Raw genomic sequence first — 18,113 nt, 5'->3', positions numbered from 1 at the left:
CACACGCTCTCGCTCGCTCAAGTGCTAGACAGGCCAGACTGCTCATTCGCTGAGCCCACCAGCGCGCCCGCCCCGCCCGCTCGCCAGCGCCCTCTCCGTACTCTTCACCGCCTCGTTCCGACGCGTCCAAGGTGAGTTTCGTGACGGGACTCTCACACGCCCTCGCACGAGCTGATGAGCGCTTTGAACGGCGCACAGAGGCTCGTTGGGCGTTCTTGAGGGATCAGGCGGACGCGCGAAGGACTTGCTGAAGAGCTGAGGGACTGGGTTCTCGCGGGAAAGTGAGGAGGACGAGACGGTGCGTTCGGAGGGCGTTCCAGCGGGCGTGGGACACGAGGAGCTGACCAGAGCCGATGTACAGAGCAGACGACACGCGCACAAGGCCGAACGAACCCACTTGAGCCATCCGCTCTTCGATACACTCCTTTTCGACGCTCCCTTCCGTTCCCTATCCTCGACATGCACATCCTGCACGCCCTCCTAGTCTGCATCCTGGCGACCGTCGCCCTCGCCGCGCCCTCGCTTGTGTACCCTCTCCAAGCACAACGACCGCCCGTCGCGCGCCTCGGAGCACCCTGGACCTTCACCATCCTCCCCGGCACCTTCTCCGGCTCGTCCAGCCTCTCGCTCTTGACAACGCTACCTTCATGGGCGACGTTTGACGCTGCGAGCGGGACGTTCTCCGGCACGCCGCCAGCGAGTCAGTCGGCTCTGGGGTCGACGCAGGTGACGGTCGTCGCCAAACCTGCGTCAGGATCCGGCAGCGGCAGCGACTCGTTCACGCTGCTCGTCGACGACCCAGCGAACGATCCTGCGCCGTACATCCGCCTCCCTCTCTCCGAGCAACTCGCCTCGGCAGCGGCCGTCTCGGGCGGAGGAAGCCTGACGCCTGACGGAGCGCTCAAGGTTCCTCCGCAGTGGAGCTTCTCCTTCGGTTTCCAGCAATACACGGCCGAAAACAGCGCGATGGAGAAGATGTACTACTCGGCGTACGAGCGAGGTACAACGACACTCCCGAGCTGGATCCAATTCGACAACTCGACCGTCACGTTCTACGGACTCGCCCCATACAACAAGGGCGACTTTGAGTTTGTCGTCTTTGCCAGCTCAAGGTTCGGGTACGGCGATGTCGCGCAGACGTTTAGGATTGAGGTCGTCGACCACTCGTTCGAGTTGCTCGGATCAGCGGCGTTGCTGGCGAATCATTCGGCGTTCGGACCGCTGCCGAGCGTCAATGTCACGCCTGGAGGACCCGTCAACTACGTCGTCCCCCTCGACGGCTTCCGCATTGACAACTCGACCATCTCGCGCGCCAACCTCTCGAGCGTCTCGGCCAACTTTGCGCCGGCGAACCTCTCTTCCGACCTCACTTTCGACGCGGCGACGCTCGCCATTACGGGCAACGTACCAGCGACATTTGCGACAGGCGGAACACCCCTCTCCATCCCGCTCACCTTTGTCGACCAGTACAACGACTCGCTCGCAACGACCGTCGCACTCGTCGTCTCGCCTTCGCTGTTCAACGTCTCGGCTTTGCCAGCGACGATCGACGTCCAGAGCGGCAAGAAGTTCGCGCAGGATCTGACGCCTTACCTCTCGCCATCCGCCTCGTCCAGTCGACGTCGAGCACTCCCGTCCGCCTTGACCGGCGCCAACTTGACTGCCACGATCTCCCTCTCGGCTGCGGCTTCATGGCTGTCGTTTGACCCCTCGTCCTTCGCCCTCACCGGCACGGCGCCCTCGCTCAACTCGTCAGACGCCATCTCGAACGCCTCGGTCGTCGTCGACGCGACCGCACCCTCGACAGGCGCAATCAGCCGCGCGACGTTCATCGTCCAGATTGTCGAAGGGCAGGGGAACACGACTGCTCCTACAGGCGGGTCGGGCGGCCACGGTCTCTCGCACGACGCGAAGCTAGGTCTCGGTCTCGGTCTCGGATTGGGTATCCCGCTCCTCATCGCCCTCGTCCTCCTCGCACTGTGGTACTACCGCCGACACCGCGACCAACGAGCAGGCGGAGCGGGAGCAGGACCGACGAAGAGGCGGAGCAGCGGAGGACTGGTCATCAGCCATCCTAGGCCGCTTACGCCTGCTTCGGCTTCGGTCTTTGGCGGCGCGAGTACAGTGACGGTCGTCACGCCTTCGCCGCAGATGGGGGAGAAGGAGTGGGTCGAGAAGGATCTCGACGAGACGAAGGGAGAGTCGATGGCGTTGCCCATCACGGTCGTCCACCACGCCCAAGTCGACCAACACGCCGCCTCGCCCGCTGCGACAGCCTCGACCTCGACTGCAACTCCCGGCCTCCCTTCGTTCCTCCAGCAGCCTCCGCCACCGCAGCCGAGACGATTCGACGTGATGGGCATGTTGTTCCGATCCGAATCGGGAGGGAGTATCCTCGATTCGATTCGGGCGGGCGTGACGGGAAAAGGAAAGGGCAAGGCGAAGGAGCGGGACATGTCGCAGCGGAGTCTGCCGCAGGAGACGTCGTTGTACGGGCTGGGGATCGACGAGGCGGAGGCAGACGAGGCGCGAAGGATCGTGGTCGTCTCTGAGGGCGGAAAGGCGGGCGACAACCGCCGTTCGACGTACCGCGAGAATAGCGGCGGGTCGGCGCGGACGGGCACGCCGACGAATTCGGCCGGGCGGGCAATTGGAGCGAGCGGACGCGTCTCGAGCTGGGAGAGCGGGGCCAGCTCGAGCTTGTTCTACTCGTCCTCCGGCTCGAGGTCGGGATCTGTCACTGGCTCGACAGGACCTCATCGACGGACGACAAGTCGCAGCGGGTCGTTTGGCTCGCCGGCGTCCCTCGCGTCGCTGTCTTCGTCAAGACGGGTCGGCGCAACTCCGGCTTCGATCCCTCAGCGCCGACGCGACTTCCTCCCTCTTCCGCTCAAGAGCCCGACCACCTCGCCCGGTTCTTCACCCGCGCTGAGCCCGACAAGGGATACCTACGACGTGACGCACTCGTCAGGATCGCTGGACCGGGCAGCCGGAGGACTCGAGCGGGAGGTCAGCGGCGAAACGGAGGAATCAGCGTACGATGGAGCGGACGTCTCGGACCCTGCTGGCGGGATCCGGATGGTCGCGTCGCATTCCGACTCGTCGAGCGGAGAAGGGCGGATGGACGACTCGGTCGAGCGGAGCGAGATGTTGCTGGAGGAGAGTGTCGTCTACGACGAGTCGCGGCACTTCCAGCAGTTCTCGTCGCCGTCGAGGTCGGGCAGCTATCCCTCCGACTCGCCTTCGGTCGAGTCGCTCCAGCGACCTCCTCCTCGACTCGTGCCGTTCACCAGCGAACGACGACCGCCTCCCTTCAGCCGCACTTTCACCTCGCAGGCTTCTCTCGCCGCGCGACGACCGTCAGAGCCGACCTCTGCCGAAGACGTGCACTATGACGACGATGCAGTCGAGGACGCGTGGGAGGAAGACGAGGAGGGCAGGCCGAAGAGCGGCGTCTACGCTCCGCCAGACTGGGAAGGCTCGCCGACGACTTCGGTCGTCTTTTACCCGCGCGCTTCGCAGTCTCCGCCTTCACACCAGCGCGACACGATGCGCTATCCGTCTGGCTCGGCGTACTCGTACCGGTCCCGCACGTCATTCGACACGGACGTCAATGGCCAGCGGTTGAGCGGCGGCGGAATGCGCTATGTAGGGTCGGTCGTGTCGACCGTCGCTTCGCCGTACATGCCTTCTCCTTCTGCGCGCGGCAGCGGATCGCACTACTCGCACGACTTGACCGGCACGCCTCGCTCCGACGTCTTCTCCTCGACTTCGCGCCAGTCGACCGAGGCGACATCCCGACCGCGCTCGTCCGTCTCGCACAAGCGCGCATCGTCGTACCTTGAACCGCTGCGCGTCCAGCTCTACGTCAACGAGCCCTTCCGCTTCGTTCCTCGCCTCGATCCGCCTCCCTTTGCCAGCATCACCTCCTCGCCCGGCCGCGGAGGACCCCCTCGCGCAACCTGCTCCGCCTGGATTGACGTCTCCTCGCTCGACGCGGACCAGGCGCAACTCTTCGCGAACGAAGAGACGGAAGACGGTCTGGCACCTCTTCCGGAGTGGGTCCGCTTCGACGGCTCGTCGATCGAGATGCACGGCCTGGCGCGGCGAGGCGACGCAGGAGCATGGCCGGTCGTCGTTCTCGAGCGCAAGGCGCTGCGGACGCCGGGCTCGCCTAGTCGAAGCGGGAAGAGGAGGAGTCGGGACGACGTGGACTCGACGGAGCAGGTTGTTGGGCGGTTTGACCTGGTTGTCGGCGACAGGCACGTCGAGACGCTGGGTGAGGGAGAGGAGGAGGAAGGCGAGCTGAGGCTGGTGACTTACTGAGCGGGAGACGGAGCGAGTTCGCGGATAGACAAGACGGCGGGGGCAGGAACCCTCGTCGCGTAATGCGGTACCTAGCAAGACGTTAGACGTATCTCAACAGTTGTAGCATCTCTAGCAATGACCTCTGCCCGTTCAGCGTTGTTTTGGGTCGAGTCGTCGAGAGGGGAGAAAGCGAGCAAGTCTGGCTGGAGCGTGGAGAGTCGGACGAAGCGTTGCGGCGCTGTTTCCTCTGCACGCGTGACACCTTCCAAGCCTTCTCAGCCCTTCTAGCGGCACCCGAGGAGTCGGTCAAGGTCGAAGGACGCGGCGAGGAGGGTCTGGCTTGAACAGAACCGCTTGAACCGCTTCTCTCGCTCAGGATGGCCATGTTCAACGTGCAGAGTCTGCGTCCAGACATCGTGCGTCCGCTCACGACTCGCTTCTCGCCGCCCAAAGCGCTGACACTGTCATCCTCCCCCGCCTGCTCATCTCGGCCGCTCACTGTGTCAACTCGCTCGGAAACGCGCAGGAGAACATCTTGTCGGGCGCAGACAGGGCCAGTATCTCGGCAAAGGCGGTCCGGCGGGCTCTCCAGGTGCGTTGGCTGGTCCTCGCCTCGCTTGTCCTCCTCCTAGCGGTTGTCAGGCTACTGCTGAGGGCGTAAGAGCACTGAGTGAGCCGGTAATGCGCTTGTTCCGTTCCAACAGGAGAAGTACCCCGACCTGGATGTCAAGAGCCACAAGGCGGAGATTGACGCGCTCACGACCGAGGTCTTTACGGGAGGTGGGGAGGCTGAGGAGGAGGTGAGTCTGCGATTCCAGCTGGAAGCGCTTGAGTCCATGTGAAGAAGATAGTGCTGGTTTCGAGCAAGGAATCGCTAACACCCGGCGCTCCCGCAGGACGAGCCAGAACCCGCCTCTCCCGCCGCTTCTCCCAAACCGAAACTCCCCTCTTTCCACAAGATCAAGCGCTCCCGCTCTCCCTCGAACTCGCTCATTGAACCTACGTCTTCCCCCGCCTTCCCGCTCGCAACGACGACCGCCCCGCGCCCCGCCAAGATCGAAGAAGACGACGACGAGGCGTATGCTCGCAAGCTCCAAGCCGAGTATGCCGCGATGGGTGGAGGACGCACGACGCGGAACGGAGGAACGACTACTGCTCGTCGTGGAGGGAAGAAGAAGTCGAAGGCTCAGGTGTCGGACGATTCGGGCGACGAGGATGACGGCGGGAAGAAGAAGAAGAAGCGGAAGACGAGCCATACTGGGTTCAACAAATTGCATGTCTTGAGTGACGAGATGGCGGCGGTTTGCGGGAGGCCCGTTGCGAGCAGGCCGGGAGTTACGAAGGTGCGTCCTGTTTGCAGCGATCGTTCTCTGTGTCCATGCTGTGCGCGAGACTGATGCAGTTTCTCGCATTCGTACGCACAGTACCTCTGGAGGTACATCAAGGCGCACGAGCTGCAAGATCCGAACAGGAAGACCGACATCTTGCCGGACGAGACGCTGAAGGTGCGCCGCTTAGTTGTCTGCGTTCAGTCGGATGTGTCACAGCAAAGCCATACGCCGATTGACACTGATTTCCGTTTGCAGAAAGTGCTCCCGTTCTCGCGCATCAAGTATGTCCTCTCGCATCCTTCGCCTTTCCGCTCGCGCTGGCTGACTCTCGTGTACCGAACAGCTCGTTCACCATGGCCAAGCATATCGGGTTCGTCTCCTCCTGCTCTTCTGCCGTTTTCACGTCGTGCTGACTCGCCCTCTTCACAGACCGCATCTCTACCCCTTCGACCCGGAAGAACACGCCCATCTCGTCCCTCCCGCCTCCGACGACGAAGCCACCTCCGACGTTTCCTCGACCACCGCAGCGAAGAAGTCATTCTCGCCTTCGGTCGGGAGGACCTCCGGTGCGAAGGTCAAGAGTGCGGCGGAGGTGGACAGCGAGGACGATGAGGATTAGTCGGAGAACGGAGGGGAGGGGAGGTCGCTTGGTCGCTTGCTTGGTTGGCTCGCTTGCTTCGTTGTGCGGGTGCGGGTCAAAAAGGATGCCGCGAATGGCTTTCTCTTGCTCGCTTGAGGTCGGATAGCTTTCGTCTGTCTCTAGTGTAGTTACCCTGTTGGATATGATACCTCTGCCTGCCTTCCGCCCTGAAGTTGAGGCGAGAGGAGGAAAATGCGAGAGATGCGAATGCGAGAGTTGCGATTGCGAGGGAAGAAGCTACTCGAGTTGTTCGAACCGGACACCGTTCTCCTGCGCAACAATCCAGTCAGCACCTGACAAAGCGAGAGGATGGAATCGCTTGCGCAATTCACCAGCCTAAACCCGATCATCCCTCCCGCCTGTGCCCGCCGATTCTTGACCACCTCGACAAACCCGCGTTCCTTCCCCTCCCTCCCTCCGAAAAGCGGTTCAGCAGGAATGAAAAGCAAGGATAGGTCGACGAGGTAGCTGAATGTCGGGGAGAGGGCTGGTTTGAGCGGGTTTGGAAGCGGGAGTGAGGAGAGAGGCGGTGGTTGGCCGGATTGGTGAGGGTGCTCGGGAGGGGCGGGTTTGCGGGATGATGCGGCGTGGGTGGGGGGAGGAGAAGAGAGGGTGGTGATGACCTGCACGAAGGGCGGTCAGTCGGTATGCGAGCAGTCGTGTGAAACGACGCACGAAGACCGCGAGTGGGTTGCTAGATGAGCGGGCGATGCCGTGCAGGCGGCGCATGAAGGCGATGAGGTTGGCATTCCCTGCACAGAGTCCTGTGAGACTGGTTCTGCGAGGTTGGATTCGTGCAACGCACCTTGCGCAGACCCGCTCGCTACCGCTTCTCCGCCAACAAGCACGTCAAGCGTGTCGATAACCACCATATCCAGCGTCTGCGGCTTCCCCTGCGCCCTCGCTTCCGCCGTCAAGATGTCCAGCGCCGCGCCGGACTTGGACACCTGCGAGACCGCGAGACGATCCAGTACCTCAATCGCCAGTTTCTCCGGTTCTGGCTCGACCCCGTCTTCGCTCGCGAACGAGCCGCCCATCGCTCGGAGGCGCGGAATGAGGTGGTCCCGCAGGATGGCGAGACAGCGATACGGGTCGAAAGTCGAGGTCGTGTCGAGCCATGCCGCGCGTCTCTCGCGGTGAATGAGGAGGTGGAACAGCAGGACGTAGAGCGCGAAAGCAGTTCGGCCGCTCCGCCGTGGACCAGTAAGCTCGATCACTTCGCCAACGTCGAAGCCGCCGTCGAGGTCGTCGTCAAAGTCGTCGAGGGTCGAGGAGAACCGCTGAGGTTGCTTGCCTTTGCGATCGCGGGACTGCTGGAGCAGGTACGCGCCGGATGTTGAGGTTGCGCTGAGTTTTGTCGCGACGAGGGAGCGTAGCCGGTCAAGTGTCTCGGGCGGAAGAGAGGCGTGCGGCGGAAGAGGCGGGGGGAAGAGCAAGTCGACGTCTGTGCAGCGGGATGGCGCCTTGTGTGAGCCAGCTGGGAGCTTCTACAGAGCAGCTGAGGCGCACCCTGGACAACCCCGTGCGAAGCTAGAATCTCGAGAGCGAGCGAGAGGTCTTCGTGGGGGAGGAGGGTAGGGAGGAGCGTCGAGAGCGGTGTGGCGCTCATGGCGCGTCGGAAGGCTCTGATAGCAGCGTCTGTTGGGCTTGCGCACCCCTGGAAATTAGCTGGGTGGGTGAGCGGTTGAGGAAGAGACCCAACCTCGAAGTCGCTCCATCTCCTCCTCGTCCCGCAACCATCCCTCGCTGGAGGAGTGCGATCGACTGCTAGCTGCTATTCACGAGCCATCAGTCTCGACGAGCGCCGCGCGTGTCGGCATTCTCACTGCCCAATCTTCATCAGCTCGAAGAATCCGACGAGGCCAACAAAACGGCAACGGGCTGAGGGGCCGCGATGAGAGCGGCGAGGGATTACGAAGGGTCCAGCGGTGGCAGGCGAACGTGCACGAGGGATCTTCCCTCGCTTTGACTTCCGAACTCGCCGTCCTTGGCCTTCGTGCCTCAACCTAAGGGAAAAGACGTCGAGCTGGCCATGAGGAGGGGTGCTGTCCGGGGCAAATGTGTTACTGGTGGAGCTGATGTCGCGCACGAGCTGCTCAGCAAGCGCACGAGCGCCAAAGCGTGGCCACCCGGACTCCGCACTTCCGACCAACTCTCGTCCTCGCCAAGGATTCTCTTGAGCGCGCGATCTTGACTCCGACAGACCCAACTCGACACACGAGTGCTGCCGAGCTGGCAGGCGTTGCAGTGGCACACGCTCAAACCGACAAACGTGTGAGGACAGTCTTGCTTGGGTCTTGCTGTCCGTATCCGGACCGGACGAGCTTGGCATCGTCCTCAAGCTTGGCTTCTCTCTCGAGGTCGTCTTGGCTCACGCGGGATGCTGTGTTCGACGGCGCTCAACGCTGCACGTTCCAACGTCGCGCATTTCGAAATGTTCGCTCGTGCGGCTGGCGTCGCCTTGAAAGGATCGCGTCGCCTTGCTGCTCTCTCTCTCTCGTCTCTGTCGCTCCTGCCAGCAGCCAACCGTCGTCAAGATGCCTATGCACCAATACGATTACCTCTTTGCGATCGGCGTACGTCCACTGCGCCCGTTCTCCCCCTGCTCGCGCCGCTGACCTCGAATTCCTCCTTCTCCTTCATCACAGACGCTGTTCGCTATCCTCGACGCCTTCAACATTGGCGCTAACGACGCTGCCAATAGCTGGGCGACGTCTGTCGCGAGTAAATCGCTTACGATGAGGCAGGCAGTCCTTGGAGCGGCGGTCATGGAGTTCGTCGGTGAGTTTCCCCTTCGACGCCTCAACCAGCGTGTACCTTCCTATCTCTCAAAGATGCTGATGTACCTCGCTACGGCGTTGAACAGGCGCCGTCTCGGTTGGATCCCGCACCGCCGGTAAGTCCTAGTTTGCGCCTCCTTCTCGCAGCCTCGTCTTCGGCCGGGATTTCCAGACTGCCATCCTGTGCTGACATTTTCGTCTCTCGCAGACACCATCAAAAGCGGCATCATCCAGTCGGCCGCCTTCCGCGGCGACCCAGGCATCCAGCTCCTCGCCTTCACCTGCGCCATCGTCGCCTCCGGCAGCTGGTTGATGGTCTGCACTCGCATGGGCTGGCCCGTCTCGACTACGTACTCGATTGTGCGTACTCGCGGAAGACGTTGAGGAGGAAGATCGCAAGGCTAAGCTGGCCTTCTTACCTCGCAGGTCTCTGCGGTTGCTGGTGTTGGTGTCGCGCTTGGCGGCGCAGACTCGGTGCAGTGGGGTTGGAATGGCGGAAAAGGTGCGTCTTGGTCGACTAGCGGATGGCCAAAGTCAAAGCTGACGGTTCGGGTCTCGCAGGTCTCGCCACCATCTTCGCCGGCTTCGGTATCGCCCCCGCCATCGCCGGTGGCTTCGGTGCCGTCGTCTACCTCCTCGTCAAGTTCGGTGTCCTCGCCCGCCGCAACTCCTTCCCCTGGGCGCTCGGCAGTGGACCCGTCGTCTTCTTCACTTGCGCGGCCGTCATGACGCTCTCGATCATCTACAAGGGCGCTCCATCGCTCGGCCTCAAGGAGCTCTCGAGCAGCGGTGTCGCGGCTGCCACCGTCGGAACTGCCGCGGTTGTTGCCCTCCTCGCCGTCCTCTTCTGGGTTCCCTACGTCCACGCTCGCGTCGCCAAGAAGGATTACAGTGCGCTCAGATCCTTCAACAGCTCATGATGCACCGCTGACACTCGCGTGCCACGCAGCCATCCGCTTCTACCACTTCTTCCTCGGCCCGCTTCTCTGGTTCCGCAAGCCCCCCGCAGACGCCGAGGAGCGCCTCTCGTCCGTTCCCGATTACCGCATGCGCGCCGACCGCGAGGGCGAGACGCACGGCAACGTCCGCCAGCCCGTTCAGGACGCCGAGTCTGGCTCGCCCAGCGAGTCGTACGAGGACAAGGACAAGATCATCGAGGGCGAGGACACGACCGTCCCCCGGACGCACGAGTCGACGCTCCAGAAGGAGGTTGAGCGCGCGGACCCGCACCCGATTGAGGGCGTTTGGGCGGAGCCGAAGAACCTCTGGATCATCCTTCGCTACAAGGCGGTTCCGTACGTCAAAAAGGTCCTCACGCACGGCACGACCTACGACATCCACGCGTGCGTTCTCATGTGCACACTCGTCGAGAATACCTCGCTGACGAGTTGGGCGAAACAGCGCGCAAGCCGGTCTCGCCGGCACTCCCGAGCACCGTCGCATGGCCCAGGTCTACGAGCGCGCCAAGCAGTACCCCAACGAGACCGAGGCGTGCTACTCCTTCGTCCAGGTCCTCACCGCCTGCGTCAACTCGTTCGCCCACGGCGCGAACGACCTCGGCAACGCTGTCGGCCCCTTCGCGGTTATCTACCACACCTGGTCGACGGCAACGCTCAGTGGCAAGAAGACGGATGTGCCTGTGTGGATCCTCGTGGCCGGCGCGTGCTTCCTCGTGCTTGGTCTCGGGACATACGGTTACAACGTGAGTTCTGCGAAGTCCAGGATGCGATTTTTTGACTTGACCCTCTTCCGCCTCCTTCTTGCAGATCATGCGCGTTCTCGGCAACAAGATTACGCTCCACTCGCCGTCGCGCGGCTTCTCGATGGAGCTCGGCAGCGCCATCACCGTCGTCCTCGCGTCGCAGTACGGCTTGCCCGTCTCGACCACCATGTGTGAGTCTGCTTCGTCTCTACCGCTCTCGTGACCTTGTTGCTGACGTGCTTAACCCACAGGCATCACTGGCTCGACCGTCGGCGTCGCGCTCTGCAACGGCGACTTCCGCGCCGTCAACTGGCGTGCGGTCGGCTGGATCTTCTTGGGATGGGTCATCACCGTCCCCGTTGTCGGCACTCTTGCTGGCTGCTTGATGGGTGCGTCGACCCCTAGCGCCTTCTCACCTCGCCGTTGCTGACGCTCGCTTCCCACACCAGGCATCGTCCTCAACGCGCCTCACTTCCCCTCGCAGTAGCTTGGTTCCATTCGTCTTCCGGTCCTTGGCGTCCTCTCCTAGTCCGTATAATGATGTAGTTACATTCGTTTGGGTCACTCGTTCATGCGACATGGAAGCTGTTCGAGCGTTCGATCTCCAGCAGCGCGAGAGCCTTCTCAGGCAAGCTGTTCCTCGCTTGAGGCTGAACTTGTGGCAGCTCTCTCAGCCGGTCAACATCCAACCCGTCGATCTAAAGCTCGAGGCGTCCCAACTTGTCTCCCGAGGCCCTCGCTATCTTCCGAGTCCAGGTCAAGCGCGACGCCAACGCTCCTTCCTGACTTGTTGCTCGGCGTTGACGATACCAAAACTGTTGCAGAAGCCGCTTTGACCGCCTTCCAGTGCTCGGCTGCGACCCTGCAGACCTCAGACTGCGGGAGCGAAGGGTTGTCGCGGGAGGGGTGACTGGGCCTGCAAGGGTGGTGGGCGATGTCAACGCAGTCGTGAAAATGACCTCGAGGCGAGCGACAGGCTTTAGGCGGAGAGAAGCGCAACGCACCTGCAGAAAGTCGACCCATTTGCTCTTCTTCCGCTCCGTCTTGGGCGTCTCCGGTCCACCCTTTCCTCCGACCGACGGCGCAGCGCCTTGGCCAGATCTGACGTTCCCATGCTTCTCGACCAGGACACTTCCTCGTGCTTGGTTTGGCGACCTACGGATACAACGTGAGTTCTGCGAAGTCCAGAATGCGATTTTTTGACTTTTTTTTGACCCTCTTCCGCCTCCTTCTTGCAGATCATGCGCGTTCTCGGCAACAAGATTACTCTCCACTCGCCGTCGCGCGGCTTCTCGATGGAGCTCGGCAGTGCCATCACCGTCGTCCTTGCGTCGCAGTACGGCTTGCCCGTCTCGACTACCATGTGTGCGTCTGCTTCGTTTCTACCGCTCTCGTGACCTTGTTGCTGACGTGCTTGACCCACAGGCATCACTGGCTCGACCGTCGTTCATGCGACATCGACGCTGTTCGAGCGTTCGACGACCGGCAGCGCGATGGCTTTCTCAGACAAGCTACTCCTCCTAGACGCTGGACTTGTGGCTGCCCTTCTGCTGCGAACACCCAGCCGGTCAACATCCGACGCGTGCATTACAGCTCGAGCCGTCCGAGCTTGTCTCCCAAGTCTCCCTCGCTCTCCCCGTCCGAGTCCAGCTCAAGCGCGACACTACCGCTCGTTGCTGCCTTCTTGCTGGGCGTTGCCGGTACCGAGGGTGTTGCAGAAGCTGCTTTGACCACCTTCCAGCGCTCGGCTGCGATCTTGAACACTTCAGATTGCGGGAGGGACGGATTGTCGCGGCGGATGAGGGGCGACTGGGCCTGCGAGCGGCGGCGAGTCGCGTCAACGACGGCTTTTTCGCACGAGTAGAGCCAAGGCGAGTCCCTTGGTGGTGGGAGACAGGGCTCGCCCGACTCACCTGCAAGAACTCGACCCATTTGCTCTTCTTCCGCTCCGTCTTGGGCGTCGCCGGTCCGCCTGTTCCTCCAAACGACGGCAAACCTCCGTGTCCAGACTTGACATTCCCATCCTTGTCGATCGGGACGATGCGGGAACCGCAGGGACAGCCGTGCGTGGAGGGGTTAATCGAGTTCGAGTGGCGGCTGAAGCTGTGAGAGTTTATGTGTTATTGTTCACGCATCCGAATAGTGGCAAAGAGAGACGCACATCTTGCCGCAGGTCGCGCGAGTGCATTGCCAGCGGTATTTGTAGACGATTTCGTACGAGTGCGTTGTCGTGACCTCCATGTCGGGGCGGACAAGCATGACGCGCTTCGCCCTGCGAGAGAGTACAGCGTCAGCTACTGTGTGCGGGAAGATGAGGAGTACAGCTTACCAGGTCTTGAAGGCCGGTCCGTGCGGCGGCTTCATCTCGCCGTCCATTGCCCACGCCGCGAGGTGACACAGCTCGTGCGCGAGCGTATGCTTGAGCTTGGCCTCGGTATCGGTGACCTTGACCGAGAGTTCGACGAGAGCTTGGTGGGTCGTCGTCTTTTCAGGCGAGCCGGGCATCGTAGCCGTGCGGGACCTGTGCAGTTCAACAACCTGTTCAATCAGCTTGCTGCCCTGAGGGTCGCAGCTGAGCGTGACGAGTCCTCGCGCACCTTTTCCATGTCGCCCTTCCGGCCGTCTTCAATAGCCTTTTACTCCAGACAACCTCGATGCCCTCCGGCAAGCCCTTCCCCCTTCCTCCCTCGCCCTTCTTATCCAGACACCTCAACCCATCCCAACGCTTGCGAAAGACGGACTTGTCGAGCTCCCGAATGAGTAGCAGCGGGAGAGCCTGGCGGTCTTTGGGAGTGAGGCGGGGAACGGAGGAGGTTGACGAGGGTGTGCGAGGAGGAAGGGGCTGTGACGGAAGTCGAGGGGCTTTGGGGCGTGCGATAGGGGTATGAGGGCTGGATGGAGGTGCAGGACCAGAGGAGGGAGGTGAAGTTGGCCTTCGGCGAGTCGGAGGCGGCGGGAGGGACTGTGTGCATGTCAGCCTCACCGTTGGTCGAACGAAGAGTCATCACCGGACGCACTTCGTCGTCGCGGACCTTCTTGTCCATGTCCAAGATCTCCTCCTCGCTACTCTCGCCGGTGAGGTCGATTTCGACCCTTAGCTTCGAACCGCGAGCCTTCGCGTCCTTCGCAGGCGGTTCCGTTCCATATCGGGTCTCTTTGCGTCCACCGGGCACCGCTTTCGAAGCGGGAGCCGAGCTTGAAGAGTGTGCAGGGGATTTGGCGGATTTGAGGAACGGCGAAGGGGAGGCGCGGGAAGAGGGAAGCTTGACAAGTCGTTTCCTCGGTGTCGGCTCGCTACGATTCACAATCGTCAGTCGATTCTCTGAGCGCAAGAGGGTGTGAAGTACCACGCACTATATCAATATGCCGTCAGTCTCGGTCACGTCTTCGCTCCACCAGCCAGACTTGCTTCCAATGCCCGTTGCGAGCGCTTCCTCCTCTTCTACGTCGTCTGTACAAGCCAGGATGACCTCTTCGTCCTCTTGCGTCTCCTGTACGACGACCGTCTCCGCCTCGATTCGAGTCTCGCGTGTTCTTGTCGAGGTAGACAGCTTGGCAGGCGGTTTGGAGGATAGGCGCGATGCTGGACTGCGAGAGGGTGAAGCTGAGGTTCGGGTTGAGGGGGCTGAGGAGAGAGCAGGAGAAGTTGTCGAAGCAACGGAGTCGGGGATGACGGAGGGAGAGCGCCTAGGTGCGGCGGGAGGAAGGCCGCGGGGCGTGCTGTTGCGAGAAGCGTGTATCAGCGTCACCACACTGCCGCGGGGATCTTGAACGAGGGACGCACCTCAAACCTAGCATCTCCAGTCTCTTCGCCAGCAAGTCGCCTTCCTCGTTCTCATAGCTCGCCGTTCGACCCGTCTTCGTGCTCGACATCGCTGTCTGCTTCGTACCCCTCTCCTCATCCGAATCCTCGATGACATCGGGCGACATGGCGGCAGACGAAATCACGTTGGCGGGAGGCGAAGGCGGGAAGAGCTCTTCGGCGAGTAGGCGATGCTGCTCTGCGGACGTAGGCGAGTCCGCAATCTGTGCAATCTGCTGCCTAGGCGTACGAGGCGATCGCCGCGCGAGCGGTTCCTCCACGGTAGGCCCGACCACCTCGCCTCGTCGCAAACCCGTCAACCCGGCCTCCTTCACGCCTGACAGCCGTGGACTGCGTCGTGGCAGCGTTGATGTGGCCCGTACGAGCGGCGGCGGCGTCCCCCCCCGAGGTCTGGCGGAAGTAGCGAGCGTGTTGAGCAATGCGGATGGAGGCGGGAGTTCGTCGTCGCTCGGGTCCGCCTGCCCAGCCAGCGTTCGTCTCGAGACGCTGCGAGCCATGGAGAGAGGGTACAAGCAGTTTCCAGCCCAGCAGCGAGTGTGTGAGGGAGAGAGAACCCGCTCCTCCTCCTCATCAATTCACGGCACGTGCAGCGAATTCCCCTCAAGCCGCGGGCGGAACGAGGCGCTGTGAGCTCGCCAGTGCCGTCGAGATGTCGCTGCACACGCTGAGCGACGTCGATCGCGAGCTCATCGACGACTCGCCGACGCTCGCTCGCCTCGTCCGCAGAGGTCGCCTCGCACCGTCGAGGCTGGCGCAGTTGCTCGCGGCGGGGAGGAGCACGAGGCCGCCCAAGGAGCCAGAGGCGTGGGAGTGCTGTGGCAGCAACTGCAGACCGTGTGTGCGCGAGATCTGGAAGGTAAGCCCGGCTCTCCTCGTCGAGGAGGAGGAGGAGCTGATTCCAAGGTCGGGTCGAGCAGGAGGAGGCGAAGGTGTGGAGCGAATGCCATCCCGGCGGGGTCAGCGACGACGACGGCGACGAGGAGGACACGAAGGAGGGGTCAGCGCAGGGGAAACAGCGAAAGGAGGAGGAGGAGGCGGAGTCGCGGGTTGCGAAGGTGGACGAGGAGGAGGACGAGCGAGGCCATTCGAGCGGGCGGGAGACGCCCCGCGTCGAGATTGAACTCGAGAAGCTGGAGCTGGAGGAGACGGAGGAGAACAGGGCGACAGGATGAGGGAGAAAGGGTCGAGGGCGGTGGTCGACGAGGTGAGTGTCGTCTCGTCTCGCTTTTATGATTCCGGACGTGACCCTTGACGTCTCGTGAGCACAGGTACACTAGTCGACGACGATGTGCGCCAACCTGACATGCGGCGTCGACTTTCGACTTCGCCACCCTCCTCCTCGACACCTTCGCGGAGTCCATTTCGACGCCGCGACCTGCCGAGTGACTCCCAAAGCTCGGCGAGATGGTTTTCGCGACGCTGGAAGACGTTCTGACTCGCAGGAATGTGGAAGACGACGTCGCCCGGCACTCATCTCGCCTCCTCGCCTCCTCCCCTCCAATCTCGCCTCCTCCACTTCGTCCTTCGTTACATCCTCCCTCGCTTCCTCCGCTCGCCCACTCCAAGTACTCGTCGCCTCGAGTACGAGGAAGCGTCGTACGATGGTACGCTCGAGGTGGGGCGACGACAGGGCTGTCAGGTTGGGCGAGCGGGTCGCGGGTGAAGTCGAGATGGGTTTGTGAGGGCGAAGAGGGAGCGGTACTGTGACGTAGCGAGTGTTGTAACGGGTTCTCTTCCAACGTCTTCTCTCGAACGACTTTCGCCTGCCTCTCCTCTCGCTGAATCTCTGGCGCCCGGTTCCGCTGGCACTCTCGCTGGGAATGCTTGCTTAGCTCCCCAGAGCAGGAGGGAGTAAAAGCGAGGCTACGCTTGCAAGTCATGCAGAGCTACTCGAGTGGGAAGAAAGCCAGGCGATGCGAAAGGAAAGGGAAAGGAAAGGGTAAAATGCGAGCGAAGAGGATGCTTTTGCGAGAGGGGAACGCGGAGAACCTGCATGGAGAGAGCAGTCAGCGCAAGGAGGCGAGAGGAAGCGCGAAAGGGAGGACGCACGAGGCGACGAAGGCGCTCAGTAGCCCGAGTAGCCGCCCTTGACGCCCTCGTAACCGCCGTATCCGCCGCCGTATCCGCCAACAGGCTTGACGCCCTCGTAGCCTGTGCGAAGGGACGAGAGTAAGGTCAGCAGCGGGCGAGGGAGAGGGGAAGGAAAGCGAGGACTTGCCGCCGTATCCTCCGCCGTATCCGCCGAGGCCCTTGGCACCGTAGCCTGCGCGAGGGAGAGGAGCAGGTCAGCCTCGAACGGAACTGAGGAATAGCAGGTGCTTCGACTCACCGCCGTAGCCACCGCCGTAGCCGCCGACAGGCTTGACGCCCTCGTAGCCTGTGCGAAGAGACGAGAGCGAGGTCAGCCGAGAACGAGGAAGAGGGGAAGGAAAGCGAGGACGCACCGCCGTATCCTCCGCCGTATCCGCCGAGGCCCTTGGCACCGTAGCCTGCGCAAGGGGGAGGAAGAGGTCAGCCTCGAGCGTGAGTGAGGGCAAGCAGGTGCTTCGACTCACCGCCGTATCCGCCGCCGTATCCGCCGCCGTAGCCGCCGAGTTTCGAGCCGTAGGCTGCGATGCGAAGGTGCGGAGTCAGCGAGCAAGCGGACGAGCGAGGAGGGGACGAACCGGAGCCGTAGCCTGGCGGGAGCGGAGCGAGAAGACGTCAGCGCAGGGAAGGGAGAAAGAGCAGGCGAACGCACCAGAGTTCTTCGCTTCGTGCTCCGCCGCCTCGGCGCCGGCGTTCTCAGCGTTGGCGTGGGCCGCCTTGCCACCGTACGCCTTCGCGGCGTTGTACTCCTCGGCGTTACCCTTTGCGCGGTCGTAGGCGCCGTCGACGTGGTTGTACTCTTTGTTGTGGCCAAAGTCCTGCTCGGCGCCGGCGTGGTTGGCTGTGTGCGAGTGGAGTCAGCGAGAGCGGGAGACGAGAGCAGAGGAGTGCGGGACGCACCCTTGGCGTAGTTGGCGCCGTTGTTGTAGTGGTCGGCGTCGGCCCACTCGTTGGCGTGGCCTGCGGAGACCGAGGGCGCGAAGGGGTCAGCGATCGAAAGAGGGAAGACAGACGCGAGCGAGACGCACCCTGCTTCGCAGCGCCGCCGTAGCCCGAGCCGACAAAGCCCTTGCCGCCGTACGCACCACCGACGAGACCTGCACGCGCGAGGTCAGCGTTGTTGCGCGTACGGGCCGGAAGGAAAACGCACCGAGACCCTTGCCGCCGTATCCGCCACCGTATCCACCGCCGTAGCCTGCGAGTCGAGCGAAGTCAGCGCAGATGGCGAGTCGAGCGAAGTCAGCGCAGACGCATGAGAGGAGAAAGAGTCGAACGCACCGAGTCCGAGTCCCTTGCCACCGTATCCACCGTCGAAGGCGTCGATCGGACCCCATCCGTCGAGGAAAGCGCCTTGGCTGAATTTTCCGCCGTCGAGGCCGCCGCCGAGATTGCTGCGCTTGTAGACGCCGCTCTTGCCCTTCAAGCCTTCGCCGCCATAGCC

At 62.6% G+C, this 18,113-nt stretch overlaps 8 protein-coding genes across 8 annotated transcripts in view; 5 read left to right on the top strand and 3 right to left on the bottom strand.

The window, feature by feature from the left end:
- Nucleotides 1-459: 459 nt before the first annotated feature.
- RHTO_01287 (calcium ion binding membrane protein) lies at nucleotides 460-4,326 on the top strand (the record flags this gene model as incomplete). Its single annotated transcript, XM_016414970.1, has 1 exon — nucleotides 460-4,326. One exon carries the CDS (start codon nucleotides 460-462, stop codon nucleotides 4,324-4,326), a length of 3,867 nt encoding a protein of 1,288 aa, XP_016273191.1.
- A 359-nt stretch (nucleotides 4,327-4,685) lies between these two features.
- RHTO_01286 (SWIB complex BAF60b domain-containing protein) lies at nucleotides 4,686-6,258 on the top strand (the record flags this gene model as incomplete). Its single annotated transcript, XM_016414969.1, has 8 exons — nucleotides 4,686-4,724; nucleotides 4,835-4,900; nucleotides 5,013-5,108; nucleotides 5,205-5,651; nucleotides 5,733-5,813; nucleotides 5,895-5,920; nucleotides 5,983-6,009; nucleotides 6,069-6,258. 8 exons carry the CDS (start codon nucleotides 4,686-4,688, stop codon nucleotides 6,256-6,258), a joined length of 972 nt encoding a protein of 323 aa, XP_016273190.1.
- A 258-nt stretch (nucleotides 6,259-6,516) lies between these two features.
- On the bottom strand, nucleotides 6,517-7,888 carry RHTO_01285 (DNA recombination/repair protein RecA/RadB, ATP-binding domain containing protein; the record flags this gene model as incomplete). The annotated part of the gene is made up of 5 exons (XM_016414968.1): nucleotides 6,517-6,549; nucleotides 6,612-6,902; nucleotides 6,955-7,031; nucleotides 7,085-7,723; nucleotides 7,789-7,888. The coding sequence occupies 5 exons, from the start codon at nucleotides 7,886-7,888 to the stop codon at nucleotides 6,517-6,519; spliced, it is 1,140 nt and encodes a 379-aa protein (XP_016273189.1).
- Nucleotides 7,889-8,816: 928 nt separating this feature from the next.
- On the top strand, nucleotides 8,817-11,248 carry RHTO_01284 (sodium:inorganic phosphate symporter; the record flags this gene model as incomplete). Its single annotated transcript, XM_016414967.1, has 11 exons — nucleotides 8,817-8,855; nucleotides 8,928-9,060; nucleotides 9,146-9,175; nucleotides 9,268-9,419; nucleotides 9,486-9,561; nucleotides 9,621-9,950; nucleotides 10,009-10,402; nucleotides 10,461-10,761; nucleotides 10,826-10,952; nucleotides 11,013-11,150; nucleotides 11,211-11,248. 11 exons carry the CDS (start codon nucleotides 8,817-8,819, stop codon nucleotides 11,246-11,248), a joined length of 1,758 nt encoding a protein of 585 aa, XP_016273188.1.
- Nucleotides 11,249-12,348: 1,100 nt separating this feature from the next.
- RHTO_01283 (SprT-like domain containing protein) lies at nucleotides 12,349-15,081 on the bottom strand (the record flags this gene model as incomplete). Its single annotated transcript, XM_016414966.1, has 8 exons — nucleotides 12,349-12,576; nucleotides 12,675-12,864; nucleotides 12,923-13,033; nucleotides 13,091-13,282; nucleotides 13,359-13,723; nucleotides 13,779-14,055; nucleotides 14,116-14,481; nucleotides 14,546-15,081. 8 exons carry the CDS (start codon nucleotides 15,079-15,081, stop codon nucleotides 12,349-12,351), a joined length of 2,265 nt encoding a protein of 754 aa, XP_016273187.1.
- Nucleotides 15,082-15,233: 152 nt separating this feature from the next.
- On the top strand, nucleotides 15,234-15,756 carry RHTO_01282 (uncharacterized protein; the record flags this gene model as incomplete). The annotated part of the gene is made up of 2 exons (XM_016414965.1): nucleotides 15,234-15,440; nucleotides 15,502-15,756. The coding sequence occupies 2 exons, from the start codon at nucleotides 15,234-15,236 to the stop codon at nucleotides 15,754-15,756; spliced, it is 462 nt and encodes a 153-aa protein (XP_016273186.1).
- Nucleotides 15,757-15,870: 114 nt separating this feature from the next.
- On the top strand, nucleotides 15,871-16,266 carry RHTO_01281 (zinc finger, C2H2-type domain containing protein; the record flags this gene model as incomplete). The annotated part of the gene is made up of 1 exon (XM_016414964.1): nucleotides 15,871-16,266. One exon carries the CDS (start codon nucleotides 15,871-15,873, stop codon nucleotides 16,264-16,266), a length of 396 nt encoding a protein of 131 aa, XP_016273185.1.
- A 383-nt stretch (nucleotides 16,267-16,649) lies between these two features.
- The window catches only part of RHTO_01280 (uncharacterized protein), a gene marked incomplete at both ends in the record, with an annotated part of 2,007 nt that continues 543 nt past the window's right edge, over nucleotides 16,650-18,113 (bottom strand). The window contains 11 exons of the mRNA XM_016414963.1: nucleotides 16,650-16,735; nucleotides 16,842-16,847; nucleotides 16,914-16,961; nucleotides 17,029-17,073; nucleotides 17,140-17,193; nucleotides 17,251-17,262; nucleotides 17,325-17,513; nucleotides 17,573-17,632; nucleotides 17,701-17,769; nucleotides 17,823-17,867; nucleotides 17,951-18,097. Coding sequence (XP_016273184.1) covers nucleotides 16,650-16,735; nucleotides 16,842-16,847; nucleotides 16,914-16,961; nucleotides 17,029-17,073; nucleotides 17,140-17,193; nucleotides 17,251-17,262; nucleotides 17,325-17,513; nucleotides 17,573-17,632; nucleotides 17,701-17,769; nucleotides 17,823-17,867; nucleotides 17,951-18,097 — 761 coding nt within the window. The remainder of the gene's footprint in view (nucleotides 16,736-16,841; nucleotides 16,848-16,913; nucleotides 16,962-17,028; nucleotides 17,074-17,139; nucleotides 17,194-17,250; nucleotides 17,263-17,324; nucleotides 17,514-17,572; nucleotides 17,633-17,700; nucleotides 17,770-17,822; nucleotides 17,868-17,950; nucleotides 18,098-18,113) is intronic.

Source organism: Rhodotorula toruloides (genome assembly GCF_000320785.1).
Source record: "Rhodotorula toruloides NP11 unplaced genomic scaffold Scaffold12, whole genome shotgun sequence".
Classification (NCBI taxonomy): Eukaryota; Fungi; Basidiomycota; class Microbotryomycetes; order Sporidiobolales; family Sporidiobolaceae; genus Rhodotorula; species Rhodotorula toruloides.
The sequence above is the reverse complement of the archived record's forward strand: the minus strand, read 5'-3'. Positions and strand labels throughout refer to the sequence as shown.